Genomic DNA, 20,548 nt, shown 5'->3' on the forward strand with positions numbered 1-20,548 from the left:
ACTTTTTCTCCTCTTTTCCATAAACGAGCCATTTGTGTGGTGGTGCCTGTGTGCTGCCCTCCCTCCTTCCCATCAGTGCCCAGGTTTTGGGGGGCCTTTTCCAGGGAGAAGAGACCTTCAGCTCACCCACCCCTGCTACATGCTGAGGCCGTGGGGTCCCTGCACATCTCCTCTCAGGGTCTGTGGGTGCAGATTGTCAGGGCCTGTGGCTGATGACTGCACCCCATGGCTGGGAGTGGGATCCCTGCAGTTTGGGACACATTGAAATCCTGTCCAAGCCCCTGTTGTTGTCTCCCCAACAGGAGACCAAGCCCCTGAAATCCTGTCCAAGCCCCTGTGGTCTCCCTCACAGGAGACCAAGCCCCTGAAATCCTGTCCAAGCCCCTGTTGTGGTCTCCCCCAGCAGCACAGGAGAGCTGCTCAGGCTCCACTAACCCTGTTCCTAGTGTGGGTCCCACTCCTGCCCTCACAGGGTGCTGGGATTAGCTGTGGCTGCATCAGCAGCATCTCCAGCATCCCCAAAAAATCTGACAAACCTACATTTCAACAAAGATCAACCTCATGCCACAGCCCCTTCCCCCCACTGCCCAGCCCCTGAGCACTTCAACCTCCCAACTACTCCAAGAAGCGATAAAAACCAATGCGTCACTTTTTTCTTTTTTCCCCCGCTCTCAGCAGTAATTAATGGTTCAATTAACACTCACGACATCCAATTTCCATTGCTTTGCCTGAGCAGCCTCCTCTTACCGGGGCCTGGCTGCGAGCTCCGCGGCAAGCGGGGCTGGAAAGGGTGCAAAGGGTGAGCCGGGAGCCGCCGGCTGGAGCCGCCCATCTGGCCCGCATTTCTTCCGAAGCTGGAAACTTCTCCTCCTCCCGAGCGGCAGAGGCATATCCAACACTCTCCAACACGTTCCACAGCCTGCTCCGCTTTTGCTCGGGCTTGTTCACCGCGATGCGGCTCTCACATCCCGGGCGCCATCGGCGCTCACGGCCCGCGCGTTATTTACCCCGAACGATTTTCCAGTGTTTTAACACCAATCCCCGAGAAATTTTAGCCGTCCCAAGGAGAATAGCTGCTTGTAACCGGTTGCTAATTACAAGTATGAATGTCAATTAATTCATTTAGCTAATTATCCACTCTCTGAGCATCACGCACCAAAGAACTGTAAAAGACGGGCATATGGTGATGGATCAGAAGGAGGGAGCTGGAGCCGGCCGGGGCGAAGGGATGCAGGCAGCCCGAGAGCTCGGGAATTACAACATTATGCTAATTGGGCCTGGAAAACATCAGCCTCTCCTTGCAACTTTTGTTTGCAGGCTCGAGCGTGGGTCAAGCATTTGAAGTGTTTCTAATTGTGCTGTTCCCTCTGACTCTGGCGAGTGGGAAGAGTCGTTTTCAGAAACCTTTTGATCCTAATCTCTGGCTGCAGAAACAAACAGCCCTAAGGAGGGAGGGAGAGATCCCTGAAGATCTTCCTGGCCAGGGGCCTGCGTGCTAAAGGTGGGGAGATTTTTCTGGAGGATGCCTGCTGTGATCTGGTTTGCAGGGCACCTGGGCTGCTGCAAGTGGGTAGGAAACCATCCTGGTGGGAAATGTCTTATTTGCTGTCCCAAAAGTGAACGCTTTAAAGGAAGTGTTGTTTTCTGAAATTATGGAATTTAATCGCATCTGGGTGTGCAGAGCAACCTGCAAGACATGGAAGGGCCTCTCTGTTCCTGCTCTTGGAATGAAGAATGCAGATTTTCTCCAAGTAGCTGAGCAGCGAATGCTCAGCGGGGTTAAAGTCCTCAGGCAACAATCTTCTTCCAGAGAGACTCTCCATCACCATAATCGGATCAATCACCTGGTGCAATGCAGAGCTTCCTCCATCCCCCAAAGGCTCCAAACCCCCTCAGGGGGTCATCACCCTGAGCTGGGCCCCATCTCCACCCCTGCCCAGCCCAGCCCTTGCAGAGGTATCCTGGTGTCCCAGCTCCCCTCTGCCTGGGTCTAGCATTTTGATGAACATTTTCCACAACCAGCCTAAAATTTAGGCGGCTGAGGCAGGGGCTTTTGCCCTGTTTCAGTGCTTTGTTATTCTTATTTACCAAAAAAAGAGTGGGGCTTTATTTCCCGTTGAAATGGCTTAATTCTTTCTCTGCTGGCTTTCCAGTGGTGATACTTGTGCTGCCGGTGCCTGCCAAGAGCTTTGATCAAACTCTTGTAGGCTGATGACCAAGAGTCACTTGTGAAACTGTGTAAATCAAATACAAACAGAACAACACCTCCCCTAAACCCAACAGTCATCAATGCGGTGACACGGCAATTTGCATTTTATTTCCTTGTTAAAAAAAAAAAAAAAAAGGAAAAAAAAAGTGGGGTTTGTGACAAGCCCTGTCAGAGTTACTTCAAAGGCAGCAGGACCAGGGAGCAGCTGTGTATTGGATTGGCTTTGGAGAAGTTTGCCGAGGTTTTTCCGGACAGTGAGCTTGGTGTCGGCACCTGCGGCTCACGCCGATATTTACAGGTAAATCTAACTGAGTGCCCCTGGCTGGGGAGATGGGGGCATAAGAGGATGACGAGTGGGCTGGGGAGGGGATGTCACCCCAGGAGCTGCTCCCTGGCGCGGGATGAAGGCGAGCATCATCACCCCGCTCCGCAGAGCTGCTGGCAGCGCGCCGGTGCCTCCCGCCGGCTCCGCAGCCAGCCCGACACATTCCCCGCTGCATCCAGAGCCAAGCTCCCGAGCGCCGGCCATTTTCCAGGCAGGCTCGGATCTGCCAAGCGCTACCTTAAGAAAAGTTGTGCCTGGCCATATTTGAGGAAGCGGGAGGGGGTGTGCGCTGGCCCCGGCCCAGGGCTCCGCGCCAGCCCGGCCTCGACGCCCGCGCCCGCAGGTGTCCGGACGCTTCTCCTCCGAGGCAGCCGTCGCCTCGACACCTCCCGCAAATGCTCAGCTTCTTCTGGCTGAGGTGAGGGCTGCGGGGAGCTGGGCACCGTGGGATCAGGGAGGGAACGCCAGGAATGGGGGAGCGGAGCTGCTGGCGAGGCTTCTTCTCCCGCTGCCGGCTTGTCCTGGCACGCATCGGCGCTGGGCGGCTCTTCCGGGGGAAGGATGTGGGGTGAAAGCCCCTTGTGACCCCCTGCTCACCCGGGTGATGCTGTCCTGCCTTTGGGGTTCGTAGCGAGCCATGCTGCTGCTCCATCGTGCTGGGCACTGGCGGCTTGTCCATGGGGACGTGGCATCCTCGGGCTGCAGCGGGGACAGCGGGCCAGAGCTGGGGACACCAACAACCCCCCAGGTCCTTCTGGGTGTGACAGGAGCAGTGCTGGGGGCTTTGGCTTGAATCAGCTTCTTTTCACTTAAAAGTAGGGGCAGATATTTGGGAAGCGTGGGCACGGGGTTGCTGGGAATGGTGGCGGCATGGGGAGGGCAGAGGGATGTGCTGGGGCTGGTGGGTGGGACGTTGCCATGGTGGTCTTGGCCACAGTAGGGACCACCACATCACCATGGTGTTCACCTGGGTGTTTCCTACTCCAGTGATCTCCGCCGTGGTGACCCCCATTGCAGAGACCACACAGTAAAGACCACCAGGGTGTGGACCTTTGCACCAGCTTGGTCTCCACTATGGTGGTTTCCAGCTGTGGTGCTCTGAACGTGGTGGTGTTGATGTTATGGCAGTCTCCTCCCTGAGAACGCCGTGGGTGGCAGGGCAAAGCTGCCTGGGCTGGGCGGTGCTCTTGGTGTCCCCATGCGTGTGAATTTTGGCCCTGGAGGTGTTTGCAGGTGCTCTGGGGTGGCATATGGCTCTGTTCCCCCCCTGCACTGGAGCCAGACCTTTGTCCCTTTGTCCCCTGGGACACTCCCTGGGGAACTTCGCCCCTGTGCTGGCAAACCAGCACCAGCCTTCCTGGGAGCCTCATGGGAGCTGCAAAGAGCACTCGGGCAGGGGTATGGATGGGGCTGTGGGCATGGCTGGGGCTGGGGGTGCTTCACCCTGTGCTGGGGAGGGCTGTGAGGGTGCTGGAGGTGTCCCCGCTGTGCTCACACTGAGCGATGCTTTCCCATGGGTGATGGCTGGAAAACCATCAGCCCCTGGTGAGAGGAGTCATCCTGTGTCCCACTCTTGCCTTTGACCCTTGGTTTGCACTTTCCTGGCCCCGTGCCTTGCTTTGCTCCATGTACTCTAAGGAAACATGATGTGTGGTCCCAAAAATACCCATTGCAGTGTGTCCTGGCCTTTCTTCTGGGCTGGCCACCCTCCTGCACCACACTGCATGGAGCTGCTGTGTTTCCTCACCATGCTGTGACCTGGCAATTCAGTCCCCATCCTGAGGGTCCCATCCTGAGCAGCAGCTCTCATGCTGGGGACCCTGCTCCATCCTGGTGGGCATGGGGTGATGGGGCTGGGCTGTGCTGGGCATCTCCAATGCTGCTGGCTGGCACCAGGGCTTTGTGACTGCTGGCAGTGGGACTGGCAGGCCAGGTCTTGGGGCATGGACAGCCCTCAATGCCCTGTGGAGATGGCAGAATTTCCCAAAGTAGGTCAGGGTAATTTTTTAACGTGTGCAGATTTGCTTGTTACCATGGATATTGCTCAATTATACACCAATAATCCGCCATGTGAACTTCATTGTTGCCGCTTTCTTCCCCACCATCTCCCCCCTTTTTTTTTCTTTAAATACTTCCAGGGAGGGGTCAGGTTACACCGAGGGGCTGGAGTGGGGATAGGAGACAGAGCCCGGTGAGGGAAAATGGGAATTAGGTATTTGAGAGGTGGCAGTGGGGTGGTGAGAGAGCTCTGAGGGCAGCCTGGGGTGGCTCAAGGAGTGAGGCTGCCCTGCTCTGCCCAGACACCCCCACCAAAGCCCAGCACTTGGGACCCCCACCCCAGTTTCACCCTTGCCTCTCCCTCTCATCCACTGTCTTGGGGGTGGCTGAAGCAAACCCTGCTGCCAGTGGGCTCAGGGATTTGGGGGAAGAGCTGTTCTCCTGCATCTCTGCCCAGCACCATCCCAGGGAGCTGTGTCACCCACGAGGGTTTGCAGTGGAGGTTTGTGCACAGTGGTGCTCCCCTGGTGATTTCTGAAGAGGCCAGCTCTGAATTTCACACCAGAAACGTTCCCTGGAGCTTGTGGGTGTTTTGGTGCTGTGGGACACCCCTGTGCCAGGGTATAGGAGAGGTGTGGGGTCCTTCTCCCCAGTATTTGCAGGGTTGTTGGTGTGTTTGTTTTCCTCTCTGTGTCTTCCCTGGTTTGCTCTGTGGGCTCCTTACGCCTTCAGCAGCACAGGAAGTGAGCGTGGCAGGAGGCAAGAAAAATATTCTGCTGGAAGGGATTTTTTTTTTCCTAATGCAAACTTTTTTTTTTTTTTTTTTTGGGTAGAAGTGGGTCACTTGAGGGGTGACAGAGTAAGAGCATCATCGCCTGGGTACTGCATCCCGTTGCCATGGTGACCTGAGGGCTGCATCAGTCAACAGCTTTAAAAATGTGACAGTTGAGTGAGGCTGAAGATTTTAATGAGGACAGACACTTGCTGGCTTGGTTTCCATAACAAATACTCCACAAATACCCACCAGCTGGATGGCTGCAGGTCTCGGGGCGCTCCCCTTCCCCGGGCTGGGAGCGTGGGCTGGGGCTGCCTGGGAAGCAGCAGGGGGATGATGCAAAGCAGACAGCTCTGGCTGTTTTTCCCCCTCCTGCTAACGCAATCCAGGGACAAGGTGACACCATTGCCGAGCCAGCAGCAGGTTTGGGTTTCCAAGGAATGTCCCTCTGGAGCTGTTGGCTGGGGCTGTGGGGTGTAACAGGACCACCCCCAGCCACTGGCACCGCCTTGTGCCTGCATTGGGCAGCAAACCCATCCTGCTAAACAGGACAGTAACCCTTGCAGCGGGCTCCTGCAAGGGCAGGTGAGCCATCAGGAAGCTCCCAAACCTCAATAACAAGCCTGGAGAGGTCATGGGGCTAGGGAAAAGGTCATGGGGCTGGGGAAAGCAAAACCCAGTGCTGCTGGGGCAGGGGTGGGAGGTGCAAGAGGCTCCTGTTTGTGTCTTGTTTTGTACTGATCACATTGGGTGCACTCTGTGGGATGCCCCAGCTCCTGATGGTGCAGGAGGCAAATCTACACCTTCCACTTTTTTAACCCCGTGTCAAAATCAGTCAGTTCCATACATTGGGAAAAGAGCTGCTACCTCCAGCAGCCTCGTTTTAGCTGCATGGGAGAGGGATGTGTGCTGGGAAGCTGGGGGTATGCCAAGGGCCTGGCACTGTTGTGTTTAAAAGCAAACTGTAAATATGAAGCCTCTTCCACTTTTTTTTTTTTTTTTGCTGCAGCTCCCACACTGCCTTTCCTTGCAACGCCACCACGATGTCCAGCTTGGACACAGTCACCCTGCACATGGCCTGGGAGCCTGCAGGCACCCAAGGACACAAGATGCCCTTGTGGAATGCCAGGGCTTGGCAGGCAGAGGGACTGGAGCAGGGCACAGCAGCACTGCTGGAGCCGGGTGCTTCCCATTTGCTGCCCCCAGTACCACCCATGGCAGCCTCAGCCCTGCCTGCTGCCAAAAATACGCTCCTGGCTGTCTTGTGACTGCAGCAGTGTCACTGCTCCGGCCAGGGGAGCTTCAAGGCACAGCCCTGTGTCACATGTAGCAGCATTGACACAGCATCGCTGGCTGAGGGCTTGGCCACGGCCCTGCAACGTGTGCTTGGTCCAGCTCCCCGAAATAGCTGGGACTCTTTCATCTGGGCTGGTGAGCGTGGGACCTGACCCCCATGGAATGGCAGGCACCTGCCCCAGGTCTGCCCTTCTCCCTGTCAGCTCTGACAGCCCCCTGATAGGCGCTGGCGAGGGGTCAGTGGAGTGGGAGGGATGTCAGCATGGGATGTGGGGACAGGCCATGACAGCCCGCCACACACTCTGCTGGGACACAGCCGCCCCATCTCTGCCGGTCCTGCCGTAACCAGAGCCACTCTGCTCCTTTCCAGGTGTCTCTTAAAAATGGTCAAGGGGAATATTATAGTCCCTGAAGACATCTTGAGCTTCTGTTGCAATGGCCTCCAGGTACCCTTCGTGCCGTGCAACTAACCCGTTGTGCCGCCAGCTACTAACCCAGGCCGTGCCAGGGGGATGCCACCCCGTGCCAGGAGCTGCACAGGCCTGGCTGCATCCTCTCCCAACACATCCCCACAGCCAGCAGCTTCTTCCCTAAGATTCAGGGCTGTCAAACGCTGGGAGAATGACCGGCGGGATGGCGGGCCAGGCTGTCTGCTCATGCTGCAGCAGGCGGCTTTGGAGCTCTTTGCATTGCTGGCTCGTCCCCCAGAGCCTGCTGGCTTCCCAAAATAGCTCTGTGCTACTCGTGGAGGCACTTCTGCATGCTGGGAAGCAGCCCGGGAGGTTCACACAGGGGTGTGGAGGCTTCTGGAGGGGCTCTGGCAGCCGGGGTGGGTCTCACTGTGGGGTGGGGGATGCCACCTTTGCCATGGGCTCGGTGCGCTCGCTGTGTCCCTGCCCGGGCGAGGTTTGTGCCGTTCCCGTTCCCGGGATGTCGTGTACCAGTAGCTATGGAAACAGAGGTTAGACCCGCTGGAGGAAAATGCTATTCTGAGAGGCAGCGAGCTCAGGGTAGTCGGGAAAGCTTCATTTTCAGCATGAGCCCATCTTTAAAGAATCCGGGTGAAGCAAAGGGCAGGGAAGCTGCTGCAGTGGGACTCCTGCAACAAGTGCTGAGAGCAGGAGCTGCAGCGGGAGCAGAAAGCGGAAGGAAGGGCTCTGACGAAGCCCAGACAGCTCCTCGTGTCTGCTCAGTTACTCACCAGGCTAACTGAGTTCATCCCTTGTGTAACATGACTCACTTGACATCTCTCATCAGCTTTTTTCCCTGCCAGCACCACCTCAGCCTCCTCTCTCTCCCACCCTGCTTCCCAAGGGGTGCCAGGGGAGCTGCTCTGTGCCCTGCAAATGGACAAGCCAGCAAGGAACATATTTCACTGCCCAAAGAGCCCCAAACTGAGGATGCTCCTCCTCTGCTGCTTGTACCACATAGTGCTTCCTTTGGTGAAAGGGGGGTGTTGGTGGAAGGTGTGGAGCACTGTCCAGCCCCAGGAGACCAAACCCACCCTGTGCTGCAGCACCCTAAAAATGAAGCTGTCAAGTAGAAAAATTCCTTCCCAGAAGAATGATTAACTTTGGGAGGGGTTTTTCATGGATTTTGGGAGGGAGCAGTGGGGTTGGGTGATAAATGGCCTGAAAACCTGGAATAATCCCCTATGGAGCTTGTTTTAGAGGGATCATTTCCCTTTCAGCTGCAGGCACCTTGTCTCTGGCAAGGGCTGGGTGGGTTTGGTGGCATCCAGGTGTGTGCAGGGCAGGGGTTCTCCCAGCTCTGTGTGGGGAGTGTCATCACAGGTCACTGTTCCCTCAGGAGATCTGCTTCTCCTGGGGGTAAAACGGAGCTTTTGTGCCCCACAGGGCTCGACCTCTCCACCCCGTGCCCGGGAGCCAGGGGAGCGGGAGGAGGCGCCGGGGGCCATGGCGAGCCCCCCGGCTGCCCACAACCCCACTGAGGTGCAGATGAGCCAGCTGGTGCTGCCCTGCCACACCAACCACCGCGGAGAGCTCAGCACGGGCCAGCTGCTCAAATGGATCGACACGGCCGCCTGCCTCTCCGGTAAGCCATCCTCTTCCTCCAGCAAGCCATCATCTCCCTTTGGTAAGCCATCCTCTCCCTTTGGTAAGCCATCCTCTCCCTTTGGTAAGCCATCCTCTTCCTCCTGTAAGCCATCCTCTCCTCTGGTAAGCCATCCTCTTCCTCCAGCAAGCCATCCTCTCCCTTTGGTAAGCCATCCCCTCCCTCTGGTAAGCCATCCTCTCCCTTTGGTAAGCCATGCTCTTCCTCCAGCAAGCCATCCTCTTCCTCCAGCAAGCCATCCCCTCCCTCTGGTAAGCCATCCTCTCCCTTTGGTAAGCCATCCTGTTCCTCCTGTAAGCCATCCCCTTGTCCTGGCTGTCCAGGAAGGCAGCAGGCAGGATGCACAGGAGCCAGCTCATGGGCAGCATCCCTGGCAGTCCAGCACTGTGTGTGCCTCAGAGTGACGCCAGCTGGGGACCCAAGTCATGCCATTTTGCTGAGTAATTAGAGAGCAAAGAGAAGCAGGACAAGGAGGGGAGGAGACGTGCACTGCAGCATGCCTGCTGGCTTGGGGACAGATCAAAATCCGTGCCTGCTTCCTCTACAGTGCTGCCCTTTTCCTTGCCTGCTGTGCAGGGCATGGGGAGAGCAGGCTGGTGGCACCCCAGCCGCAGCCAGAGTGGGCTGAGCTCCTCCACTCAGCAGGAAGCAATGGAGCTCACCAGCCAAGCATGGGGAGGTTATGGCAGGGGAACATTTCTGCATTTGGATGGGGTTCCCAGAGCAGTTTTGCAGTCTGAGGTTCCTGGAGTCCCAAGGGAAATCTGCGCCAGCAGAGCGGCTTTGAAATATTTGCTGTGTACGGGGAGGTGGAATCAGCTGCTGGTGCATCTCCACAGCTGCAAGCTCATGGAAGGAAGGCAAACACCAGCACACCCTCCAAACCTTCAAACATCTGCAAACCCACGCTGCTGTGGGTGGAGAAACCCCAAATCCCACTCTGGTCTGGGATTCAAGGGGTTTCAGCAGGGAAAGGGACGCTGGCTGGGTGTCACCAGTGTCACCAGCCCGGGACTGTGACTGTGTTCACAGGGGTCTTAGGATGAGGGAAGAGATGAGGATCTGACTCTATGTTTCAGAAGGCTTGATTTATTATTTTATGACATATATTGTATTAAAACTATACTAAAAGAATAGAAGAAAGGATTTCATTAGAAGGCTAGCTAAGAATAGAAAAAAAAAGAATGATAACAAAAGCTTGTGTCTTGGACAGAGAGTCCAAGCCAGCTGACTGTGATTGGCCATTAATTAGAAACAACCAACATGGGCCAATCAAAAATCTACCTGTTGCATTCCACAGCAGCAGATAACCATTGTTTACATTTTGTTCCTGAGGCCTCTCAGCTTCTCAGGAGGAAAAATCCTAAGGAACGGATTTTTCATAAAAGATGTCTGTGACGTGGGGCAGAGGGTCCCTCGTGCCCCTCGCAGCCTCAGCACGCTGCTGCAGGTTGCTGATGCCGTTTGTTTTTCCTTTCCAGCCGAGAGACACGCCGGCTGCCCGTGCGTCACGGCTTCCATGGACGATATCTATTTCGAGCACACCATTAGGTAAATACCGCGTGCAGGCAAACGCGGGGCTTTCCCTCTGCCCACTGCAATGTGGGCAGGGGCTGGAGCTGGAGCAGGGAGCAGCGTGCCCGGCAGAGGAGGAGGAGGAGGTGCAGGGGCAGTGCCAGGCTGGCAGGGCAGCCAGGGACTGAGGCTGCAGGGCTGCTGTCTGCTCTGATTTATCCGCCGTCTGCTCGCCTGGGGAGCTCCTGCTGCGCTGGCTTCCCGGTATTTCCCCCAACGCCAGCTCCTCCCTGGCTTTGTTCAGGAAGCAGCCCTGATTTAGTGCTCTGGAAAGCTGGAATCTTGCAGATCGTGCCTCTGGAGTGGCCGTGTGGGTGGCAGAGGCGTGGAGGGGCTCACCCACCCAGCGGGTGCTCCCGGCTTTGTGGGATGTGTCAGGCTGAGCAGTGTCTGCTCAAAATTCCATCCCTGGCTGGTCCTGGCATCCCCTGGGTGCTGCCCCACAGAGCTGCCCCCTCTGATTCATGCAGCCCTTGGGATGTGGTGTTTCAGGGGACAGTGATGAGAGGGGACAAAAATCCTCCCAGGGTTCTGCCCTCATCCTCCAGTCTCCCAGTACTGAGAGCATTCCCACCCAGCATTCCCAAAGCAGTCTCCTCCTTTTTACCCCCAGTAAGCCCAGGTACTGCCACCCACCTTTACTCATCTCTCAGAGCCCCCACACCCACTGTGCCTGTCTGAACCACCTGGGTACAATTCCAGGGGGCTCCCTGAGGGTTTGCCATGCAATATAGGATCCATGTGATATAGGATCCGTGCTGCCCAGCAGTTCCTGCCTTGCCATATGGGATCCATGCAGTGCAGGATCCATGCTGCCCAGCCACTCCCTGCTGTGCAGGCGCCAGTGTGGGTACCCAGGGCTGGCACTGGGGTCCCTGGCTGTCAGCTCATTTGTTTGGCACTGAGAGGCCTGACTCAGTCTTGGGTTTTACTGTCATTCCCAGGAAATGCTGAACTCACACTTTTGCCCTCCCACATGAGGTGCCCGTTGCCCTGGGGGTCAGCTCCGTGAGAAATCCACAGTGTGGGGATGTGGTGCAGCCACGGTGCCACCTCCTGCTGGCAGAGGTGGCACCACTGGGGTTGACACCCTGCTCCTGGGGCAACTTTTCCCCATGGGCTTCAGGAGCAGGGAAGAACAGCCCCAAGCCCACTCCACAGCATTACATCTAGCCCTGCAAAGCATTTGTCCCTCCTCGGGGGTGAGCTGGGCACTGCTCCAAGGGGGCAGGGAATTTGTGCTGCTCCTGGCTCAGATCCCACCTGCTGTGGTCCAGCTCAAGGCTCTGAGCAAGGGGCCTGGCAGGGATTTCCTGCAGAGCTCTTGGAAGGTGGAGGAGTTTTGTGTCAGATCTCCTTCCTGGCTGTTTGTGCCTTCTGCTGCCCTTGTGCTGTGGGGGAGAGGCAGGGAGGAGACCCCAAATTATCACTGGCTTAAAACTCACTGGCTGGGCAGCAGATTGTCCCCATCCCTGTGCCCTGCTGTGTGGAAGTGCAGCCTCTGGGGAGGATCACACGTACCCTTGAGTGGGGCTTTGTGTGGCATTTATGGCACTGGCCTCCACTGTTTGATAAGGACAGAGAAGATAAAGTCCTTTCAGGGCTATATATAGACATGTGGGGCTGCCAGCCTGCCTGCCTGGCCCCTTGCCCTTGCATGCCCCTCACCACAAACCCATCCAGAGCATCCACCTGGCTGCTTCCATGGCCTCTAACCCTGTCCCCTCGTTTGCTGTCTCTCTCTGCCCCAGCCAGCCGTCTGCCAGCCCTGCTGGGCAGCGGGACAGGAGGAGCGCGCTCGGGTACGGACGTGTTTGGCCCTAGAGCAGCCAGCCTAGCACAGTGCTGCCGTGAGTTGGGAGCCTTAACCCCACTGACCAGGCATGGCATGTCAACAGGGGCTGCTCACCTAACCCTGCTAACCTTCTGGCATGTCAGGGTCCGTGCCAGGGGACAGCCAGAGGCACCAGCTCCTGCCACTCCTGCTCCATCCAGAGCCAACGTGCAGAGTGTGACATTTACAGAGCTCATTTGGAGCCTGAAGACACGTGTGAGGGCACAGGGTTTGGAGAAGTGGTGGTTACAGGGTTTATTTTTCCACTGAGTTTCCTAGCACTGGCCTCTTTTGGGGAATGAGGAATATTCCTGATTTAAACATGTTATTTGGTAAAGACTGCTGTCGGCGTCACTAAAACGTTTAATTTGCTCATTCCGTGGGTACCAGTCTGGAGTAGCTCAGGCTGCAGGGTCTGTGTGTGCACTCTGAAGCCTGCTGAAGGCACAGAGGAGAGCAGCAGCTTGCTGCCAGCAGATGTTTCATTTCAGAGATGGTGCAAAATGCCCTTGGCTGGGCCCTGCCTCCTGCCACCTCCCATTATCCCAAGGTATCCATTGCTTGTGGGGAGGCCCCGTGGCTGGTCCTGTGTGCAGGACAGTGGATGCGAGGCTGGAGGAGCCGTTTGCTCTGGCAGGAACGTGCATGCCCACATGGGCAGGGGTGCCAAGCAAGCCTTGGGCACCTCTGCCCCCCTCGGGTGTCCTGGCAGTACCCAGACCTGGGGACCCACTTGCACACAGCTGCTCAGGGCTGACATCTCACTGCTCTCACGTCTTGGGGGTGGCTGTCTCCGTGTCCTGCTGGCCATCTGGCATGTCCCACAGTCCCAGGGAGCCTCACCACAGCGGGCAGTGAGCTGGAATGCCGTGGCACCTCAGAGGGAGCTGCTTGGTTGCCCCAGTAACACCAGACCCTTTCTCCTCTTCCTGTTTTTCAGTGTTGGGCAAGTTGTCAACATCAAAGCCAAAGTGAACCGAGCCTTTAACTCCAGCATGGAGGTTGGTGTGTGCCCCTGCCCCTGTCCCCCTTGCTGTGTGCCCGTCCCCACCAGCCACGTGGCCAAATCCCCAAATCCTCCCACAATTCCCAGCTTTAATCCCATTGTTCGTCATTTTTGGCTGGCTCTGGCCAGGGGTGCATGGTGGGATGTGGGCTCCTGGGGAGCAGAGCCAGCTCTCAGGGGTGCTTTGCCCTCTCCCAGGTGGGCATCCAGGTGAGCTATGAAGACCTGTGCAGCGGGAAGCACTGCAGCATCTGCAGGGCGTACGCCACCTTCGTGGCACAGGGCCCCTTGGGCAGCAAGGTGAGCAGTGGCTGGTGCCTGGGGGGACTCTGTAGCCTGCCTCAAACAGAGGCAGTAGGGAAATGGCCTCTGTGAGGCTGGGCTGGGCTCAGCTTTCCATCAGGGCAGCTGCTGTTTCTTCATGGGTCAGTGATGCCCTGTCCCGTGCTTGGGGGGTGGACAGTGGGTGGCTCTGGGCCTTGCTCTGGGCATGGAGGGCACCTGTTCGCTGCTGCTCGTCCCCCAGCAGGGCTGCACCCTGCCCCATCCCTCTGCAGGTGAGGCTGGAGCCGCTGATCCCGCAGACAGAGGAGGAGAAGATCGAGTACAGCATCGCTGCCGAGCGCCGCCGCATGCGCCTGGTGCACAAGGACACCCTCAAGGACCTGCTCACCAGCAGCCCCCAGGAAACTGGTACTGTGCCCTGTTTGCTTCCAAAATATCCCTGATGCCCACTGGTGACATCCCACTTCCTCAGCAGGGTGCTGGGGTGATCACCACACAGAGGTTTGGGAATGTCACGGCGGGGTAGGGATCAGCCCCACCGTCCCAGACTGCCAGGCCTGGAGGTTTTGGGGTGCTGATGCAGTGGGAGGGCAGCTGTGGGGAGAGGGACTCGCTGCTCTTTCCAAGGAAAAAAAGGGACTTTTTATTTTCTGACTCCAATATTTACAGATTTTCAAAAGTGACAGTGGATTGGAGGGTGAAAGTGCCACCTCTCCAATGACACTGGACAAACAAGCAGTCCATCAAATTTCTCCTACCTCATAAAAGAATGCAAAACCAATAAGTTATTTACATAAAGCGTGTGAGAAGGCTCGTTACAAGAATGTAAACATCAGAAGGCTTAGAAAAACTTAAAAAAAATCAGGGTGAGAGACAAGGGCTGTTGGGGTGCTGGGAGAGGGGTCCCAGTGGCTGTCCAACACCCTGAACCCTGCCTTTCCCCCGTGGCAGAGCTGGAGACGCGGGACGGCAGCGGGGCGGTGCCGGCGGAAAGGACGCGCGTGGAGAGCGTAGAGCTGGTGCTGCCTCCCCACGCCAACCACCAGGGCAACACCTTCGGGGGGCAGATCATGGCCTGGATGGAGAACGTGGCCACCATCGCAGCCAGGTGACCCGACAAGGGGGTCAGAGGGTCCCAAAATAGATGTTGGCTCTGGCAAAGCACAGCTGTTAGCCCAGATGGAGCCAGGACAGGGAGGGGACACCGGTGGCTGGGTCTGGCCACAGCTGGACTGGAGGGATGGTGCCCAGCACGTCACCCTTGTGTGACACTGCACAGGGAGTCCCACGGGTGTGTGGTGCTGAGGGACCCCAGGGAAAGGTTCACACTCATTGCAGTTCACGCTCGTTGTTCCTTCTCACGGCTGGCTTTGCCCGTTGGGATCCAGAGGTGACATTTTTTGGGCTCTCCTTGTCTCTGGCTGGGTCGGGGAGGGTGCCGTGGTGTGGGGCCATAGCCAGGGGGTGACACCTGTCCCCACAGCCGTCTGTGCCACGCCCACCCCACGCTGAGGGCCATCGAGATGTTCCACTTTCGAGGACCGTCGCAAGTTGGGGACCGCCTGGTGCTCAAAGCCATCGTCAACAACGCCTTCAAGAACAGGTGGGTGCCAGTGGAGGGGGTGCCCTTCCCGCCCTCCCCACGGCCCTCTGCTCCCTCATCCCTCTGCTCCCTCATCCCCCTTCTTTCTGGCAGCATGGAGGTGGGGGTGAGCGCCGAGGCCTACGGGCAGGAGATGTCTGTGAGCCGCAGGCACATCAACAGCGCCTTCATGACCTTCGTGGTGCTGGACCAGCAGGGCCAGCCCCGCACGCTGCCCATGGTGGCACCTGAGCCAGGGGTAAGCACCATCCCCAGCCTGGTGGCAATGGGGAAAAATCCCACTCAGACCCCAAGGGCTCTTGGATTCGCGGCAAAACAAATAGAGTTTTGTGATGGTGGGAATGCAGTTGCCCAATAGCAATCAAATTGAGTTGATTGCTCGGTGTAACTAATAAAATAAACTACTTGCCTGAGCAGAGAGGGAGGTGTATTAGCCATGCAATGCTTAGCAGAGTATTGCCTGCAAATTCCAACTCATCTTTTCTATAATTTAGGGGAAGGAATGTTGAGGTGGTTTTGTACCTTTCAAAGCATCCTAATCCGTAATTTGCTGGGATCCAAATATTTAGGGAAATCTGTCACATGAGCACAGTGGCAAAGCAAACACTCAGGCATCTCAGCTTCTTCTGGGCTGTTCCTTGTCCAGCTCCCTGATTTTTTGATGCCTTAAAACTAGGCTCTCCTACTATGATGGAGATCATCTCATGGCCAAAGTTGGGCACCCTGAAACCTCCTCTCACCCACTTTAAAACACCACACAATCACTTTCTTAAAAATAAGCTGCGTTTTTTGGCTTTTATTTCCCCAGGAGAGGACATTTGCAGGTGCTAGGGTACCTAGCAGTTTTTGTTTCAGGGGCCTTGTTCAGGTTTGCAGCTACAACAAGGGTTTTCCCTAATGTGCCAGTGCCCATCACTTGATCAGAGCCTGGTGACAATGCTGAAATAAATCACAATTAATCACTGACCATCACTGCAGTGTGGCCAGGGTGGCAGCTGGCAAGCAAGGGGGCTTCACCTTTCAGCCCTTCCCTGCTGAGTGTTTTTCCCACTCCCAAAAAGCCGTGGTGGTTTTTTTCGGGTTTTTTTTTTCCTCCATCCTCCTTTTCCTATTAACTTAATTGCCTTTTCCCATTTATCAGGATGGAGAAAGGAGGTACAGAGAAGCCAGTGCTAGGAAAAAAATTCGGCTGGACCGGTGAGCAGCAAAACGAGCGGGCTGTGGGGATGGAGGAAGGGGGAAAGGGGGGCTCAGCAGTGGGGGGCAGGGACAGTCTGGGGGTGCTTTGTGTCCCCTCACAAGGGAAGCTGTTCCTTTGCTGCAGAAAATACCTCGTCTCCTGCAAACAGACTGAGGTGCCGCTCTCCGTGCCCTGGGACCAAAGCAACAAGGTAGGATGATCCCCCGTGGCAGCTGCTGCCTCCTGTTCCTCCTCCTGCTCCCCCTCCTGCCCCTGACATGCTGCCCCTGCCCCAGGTTTATCTGAGCTACAACAACGTCTCTGCGCTGAAGATGCTTGTGGCCAAAGCGAACTGGGCACTTGCCAGAGAGAAGGAAAAGGTACTAAGCCCTGTCCCCTCTCCCTCCGCCCCAAAGCACGGCCAATCCAGGTGGGAACAAGTCCCAGCTGTGCCCTGTGCTCCCCCAGGTGCGGATGTACACGCTGGAGGAGGACAAGTTCCTGTCCTTCCGCATCGAGATGTCCGTCTGCATCCCGGCCAGCCGCGCCTTCTCCCTGCTCTCCAACCTGCGGCGCCGGCACGAGTGGGACAGCCACTACGTGTGAGTGCTGCAGCCTCCCCAAAATCACACCCCTCTCCGAGTTTAGTTGTTAATTGCTGCCCCAAGATGTCTCTGTTTCGGCCCATGCATCCAAAGAACGAGTCAGAGCTCTTCAGTTTTCGCTCTTGAGGTTGTTTATTAATTCTTATCTATAAAATTTTCTTTCTGCCCAGCCGAGATCTGCTCAGCAGGGCAGCCACAGGCACTCTGACTGCCCCCGAGGCAGTGTTGTCTTTTTATACTACAAACTACATATAACATATTTACACTTAATTCCCAATACCTATCACCTATGTTAGACAGTGAATTTCTATTCTAAACCAATCCCAAAGTGCCAGCATCACAGCAGAAGATAGAGACTAAGAAGAAGAAGAAGAAGAAGAAGAAAGGCTAGACACGCCCAAGTTCCTCCATCTTGTCCCCAAAACACCTATTCCAAAAATCCTAAAATCTACATTTTCACCCTGTGATAATTTTATTATGGTACCATTCAAACCTGTGTGACTTTCAGGTCCTCATACAAAGCTGGTAACTTGCTCCAGGGGTCACAATCAAACCCACAGGTGCTCTGGGCTGTGTGCCAGGGTCTCCAAGCCCCCTGGTGGGGTCCTTGGCAACTCTGGGCACCCGGAGGGATGTGCTGAATTCCAATACATCCCCAGGCTTAAGCCTTGTGGTTGAGCATCCCTTTGGGCTTTCCTGGCAGCCAGTGTGTTGCCTTGTGTCTTGGTTTGGAAAGCCAGGTGTCTGCTAAGGAAGGCAGGAGTCTCTCCTGAAAAGGAGAATGTAAACCCTCCCCACCCCTCTGAATTGCTGTAAATTTTAAATCAAGGAGCTGTCAGGCAAAAAATATGGGAGCAGGAAATAAACCCTGACCCTGTGGGTCAGGGTGTTGGTAGCAGTCCCATTGGAATTGTGGCTCAGCCCTCCTGGAGTGTCAGGTGTGGTTCTGGTGGAGCAGGGATCCTGTAGAAAAGGTGTAGTCTTCCTCTGAAGATCCAGTAGAAGAAGAGGCAGCTGCTGTTCCTCTGGGAAAATCCAGTGGAGAAGCTGTCCTGGTATTCCAGAATCTCCAGATTATATCTGAGTAGCAATTCTTGGCTCCTCCCTCTGGGCAGAGCATCTCCCAATGGGATGCTGTAGTTCTTATCAGCCATGCAGTGATATTCCATAGTTGTTATCAGCAGATGTCCCCTCCCAAGGGAGGAGTGATTGTGGAAGAGATAAGGACAAACTGCCCACATGACAAAAGACAATTGCCATACAACAGATGGTAATAGAATCCATCTTGCCTTGCAATCTGGAACACCTTGCTTGCTCCTGGAGACCCCTCACACGGTGTGTCCCTGTCCTGGCTCCATCTGGGCTGATGGCCGTGCTTTGCTGGAGCAAACATCTATTTTGGGTCCCCCCAAATATTTTGGGTCTGGTGGTGGGCTGTAAATGTGTAAGGCTCAGATTTAGGGTCACAGCAGAGTTTTTGTGACTGGTCCCCTTCCCTTCCAGGAGTGCTGAGCTTGTCCAGAAGGTCGATGACGACGACATGATCTACCACGTGGTGAGCCAGAAGCTCAGGGACGAGAACAAGCCGCAGGACTTCGTTATCCTGGCGTCCCGGCGGAAGCCCTGCAGCAAGGGGTGAGTGCCCAGCCCGAGCCCTGCTCCCTGCCACACAGGCTGTGCCAGCTGACCGGGCTCTCTCGTCCCCAGGGACCCCTACGTGGTGGCCTTTCGCTCGGTGACGCTGCCCACCCACCCCGCCAGGGCCGAGTTCATGCGCGGGGAGACGCTCTGCTCCGGCTTCTGCATCTGGCCAGAGTCACAGGAGATGAGCAAGGTGGGAGATGCTGTGGCTGTGCTCCCACAGCCCCTGGGGGAGGCTCCTCCCTCCCCTGTGGCCCTGCTGACCTCGCCCTGTGCCTCGCAGGTGGCTTATTACAACCAGGCCATGCCGGGGTACCTCACCTACGTCACCACCAACGTGGCGGGGCTGTCCTCCGACATCTGCTCCACCTTCGAAGCCTGTGAGAAGTTCCTGCTGAAGAATAAGGAGGACCTGATCTCACGGCTGCAGGACTTCTAGAGCCACGGCCCCCTGCGGACAGACGGACAGACAGATGAGGGGGACACTTCTGTGGAGGAAGGGAACATGGGACGGTGGCACCCAGACCTGCCTGGGGGCTTTGGTCCCAGGGGCTGGGGTGGAGGGGCATTACTGTACCACCTCATCCCTTGCACTGATGTGTCACACCTCTTCTTTCTTTTTTATTATTTTATTTAGAAATTTTATAAGCTGATGTACAGGACTTGGTTTTCTAGTTCACTTAACGCTACTTGAATCTTTATATGATCCAAAATCTTCCCAAACCAGATTATTTTTTTTTCACTAGTTCTCAGTGGGGCATAACTGGTTCCTTTTGAGGCAGCGAAGGGAGAGAGGGGGCAGTGATGTGGGGTGGTGCTGTGCCCCTCCCTGGTGTAGGGGTGGCTGGTGGAACATCCCACTCTCCCCAGTGCTGCTCCTTTTCCTGGGCAGGGCTGGCAAACATCCCACCCCAGCAGCAGCAATAGGAGTGTTTTGAAAGGACGGACATCCCTATCTGCTCTGGGTGAGTGTCTGCTCCAGGGGCTTGCTGTGTGGTGAGCTTGGAGCAGGGCTCCTGCACCCACGGCTCACCTGGGCTCAGGTGGAGCTGGGGTCCTTTGAGGCAGGACTGTGCTGCAGGAAAGGGGTGGTGCTCCCTGAAAGTGGCTTTTGGGGACTGCCTGGAGGTGTGGCTCTCATGTCTGGGACGGCCCTCGTTGTCCCCCTCTGCTGGGTGCACCAACACCTTGAGATGTAAACCCCAAACTGCCTCAGAGGTGCTGAAAAAGGAAAAGACAGAGCCAAACCTTGCTCCCCTAAGTCTGGGATGCTCTGGGAAGGGCACCACAATGAAGCAGGGGTGACAGTGGAAGTGCTGCTCAGTCACAACACAAGGGACATCTGCCCTCAGCCACAGGCCTGTGGAGAGCCCCCTCCTCAGCTTTCCTGGGTCACACAGCCAGAGGCTTTCTGATGGCATTGAGGTTTCTGGAAGAAAATGAGTGAGCCCTGGAAGTCCTTGGGCACGCAGAGCTTTGGGCACAGCAGGTCCTACAGGTGCCAGCTGTGCCCTTGCCTCTGCCTGCAGAGCCCTGTGCTTAACCCCAAGGATGGGTTTTGTAGAGCTTAACCATGAGCAAGTGATGGTGATGCTGTACTCGGGGTGAGGTGAGGCCATGGGATGCCAGAAATGACCACAGGGTCTTTTCCAGGACCCCAGGTGTCCCTCTGCAACACCCAGTCCCTTTGCCACCCAAATTCCCCATCCAGTTTATAAGCACAAGGAGCTCCTGCCCCTCTCCTGTGGCCACCAGGCAGTGGCTCCCAGCCCTGGGCTGGCTGTGGCCATAAACCCCTAATCTCTGCTCTATCTCCCATCATAAACACCTCAGCTCAAGGCCTGGCATGGCAACCTCCAAAAGATAAAGCCATCTTAGGCTGAACATGGTACAAAACATTCAATTTTTATATAGCCCTCTTATCTCCCAAAACTCAGAGCAATCCTGCCTTTTTATCACGGGGACAAGAGCCATCCTTCCTACTCACCGTTAGGAATTGCTGCTGCTTGATTAAAGTGGAGGGGATGATGTATTTGCCTGAACATTAAACTTTAACTGACCTCTCCCTCTCCTCAAGTATTGTGCTTCTTCCTGCTGGGAGGCCCTGGTCAGGCCTGGCTCCAGCCTGGCTGGGTCCCTG

General features: G+C 56.1%; 1 protein-coding gene across 3 annotated transcripts; it reads left to right on the forward strand.

Moving 5' to 3' along the window:
• Nucleotides 1-2,646: 2,646 nt before the first annotated feature.
• On the forward strand, nucleotides 2,647-20,473 carry ACOT11 (acyl-CoA thioesterase 11). Of its 3 annotated transcripts, XM_071436797.1 has the most exons (18): nucleotides 2,647-2,952; nucleotides 6,974-7,049; nucleotides 8,460-8,658; nucleotides 10,161-10,230; nucleotides 12,006-12,056; nucleotides 13,029-13,089; nucleotides 13,293-13,394; nucleotides 13,652-13,787; nucleotides 14,331-14,487; nucleotides 14,863-14,982; nucleotides 15,076-15,220; nucleotides 16,124-16,179; nucleotides 16,307-16,373; nucleotides 16,459-16,542; nucleotides 16,631-16,764; nucleotides 18,271-18,402; nucleotides 18,475-18,601; nucleotides 18,692-20,473. In XM_071436797.1, the coding sequence occupies exons 1-18, from the start codon at nucleotides 2,930-2,932 to the stop codon at nucleotides 18,845-18,847; spliced, it is 1,896 nt and encodes a 631-aa protein (XP_071292898.1). In that variant the 5' UTR covers nucleotides 2,647-2,929; the 3' UTR covers nucleotides 18,848-20,473. The 3 variants fall into 3 exon arrangements, with proteins under 3 accessions (XP_071292898.1, XP_071292899.1, XP_071292900.1); XM_071436798.1 differs by lacking the exon at nucleotides 12,006-12,056 and having other exon boundaries at nucleotides 2,650-2,952; XM_071436799.1 differs by lacking the exon at nucleotides 6,974-7,049 and having other exon boundaries at nucleotides 2,653-2,952.
• Nucleotides 20,474-20,548: the final 75 nt, after the last annotated feature.

Source organism: Agelaius tricolor, unplaced genomic scaffold (assembly GCF_023055355.1).
Source record: "Agelaius tricolor isolate 1412-34295 unplaced genomic scaffold, bAgeTri1.0.p SCAF_11, whole genome shotgun sequence".
In the NCBI taxonomy this organism is placed as follows: domain Eukaryota; kingdom Metazoa; phylum Chordata; class Aves; order Passeriformes; family Icteridae; genus Agelaius; species Agelaius tricolor.

Bases quoted from the DNA above. Each gene is read 5' to 3' on its own strand.
- ACOT11 (XM_071436797.1), top strand. From the start codon at position 2,930: ATGCTCAGCTTCTTCTGGCTGAG. The intron at 16,180-16,306 runs GTGAGCAGCAAA...CCTTTGCTGCAG, and splicing joins AAAAAAATTCGGCTGGACCG to AAAATACCTCGTCTCCTGCA. The intron at 16,765-18,270 runs GTGAGTGCTGCA...CTTCCCTTCCAG, and splicing joins GAGTGGGACAGCCACTACGT to GAGTGCTGAGCTTGTCCAGA.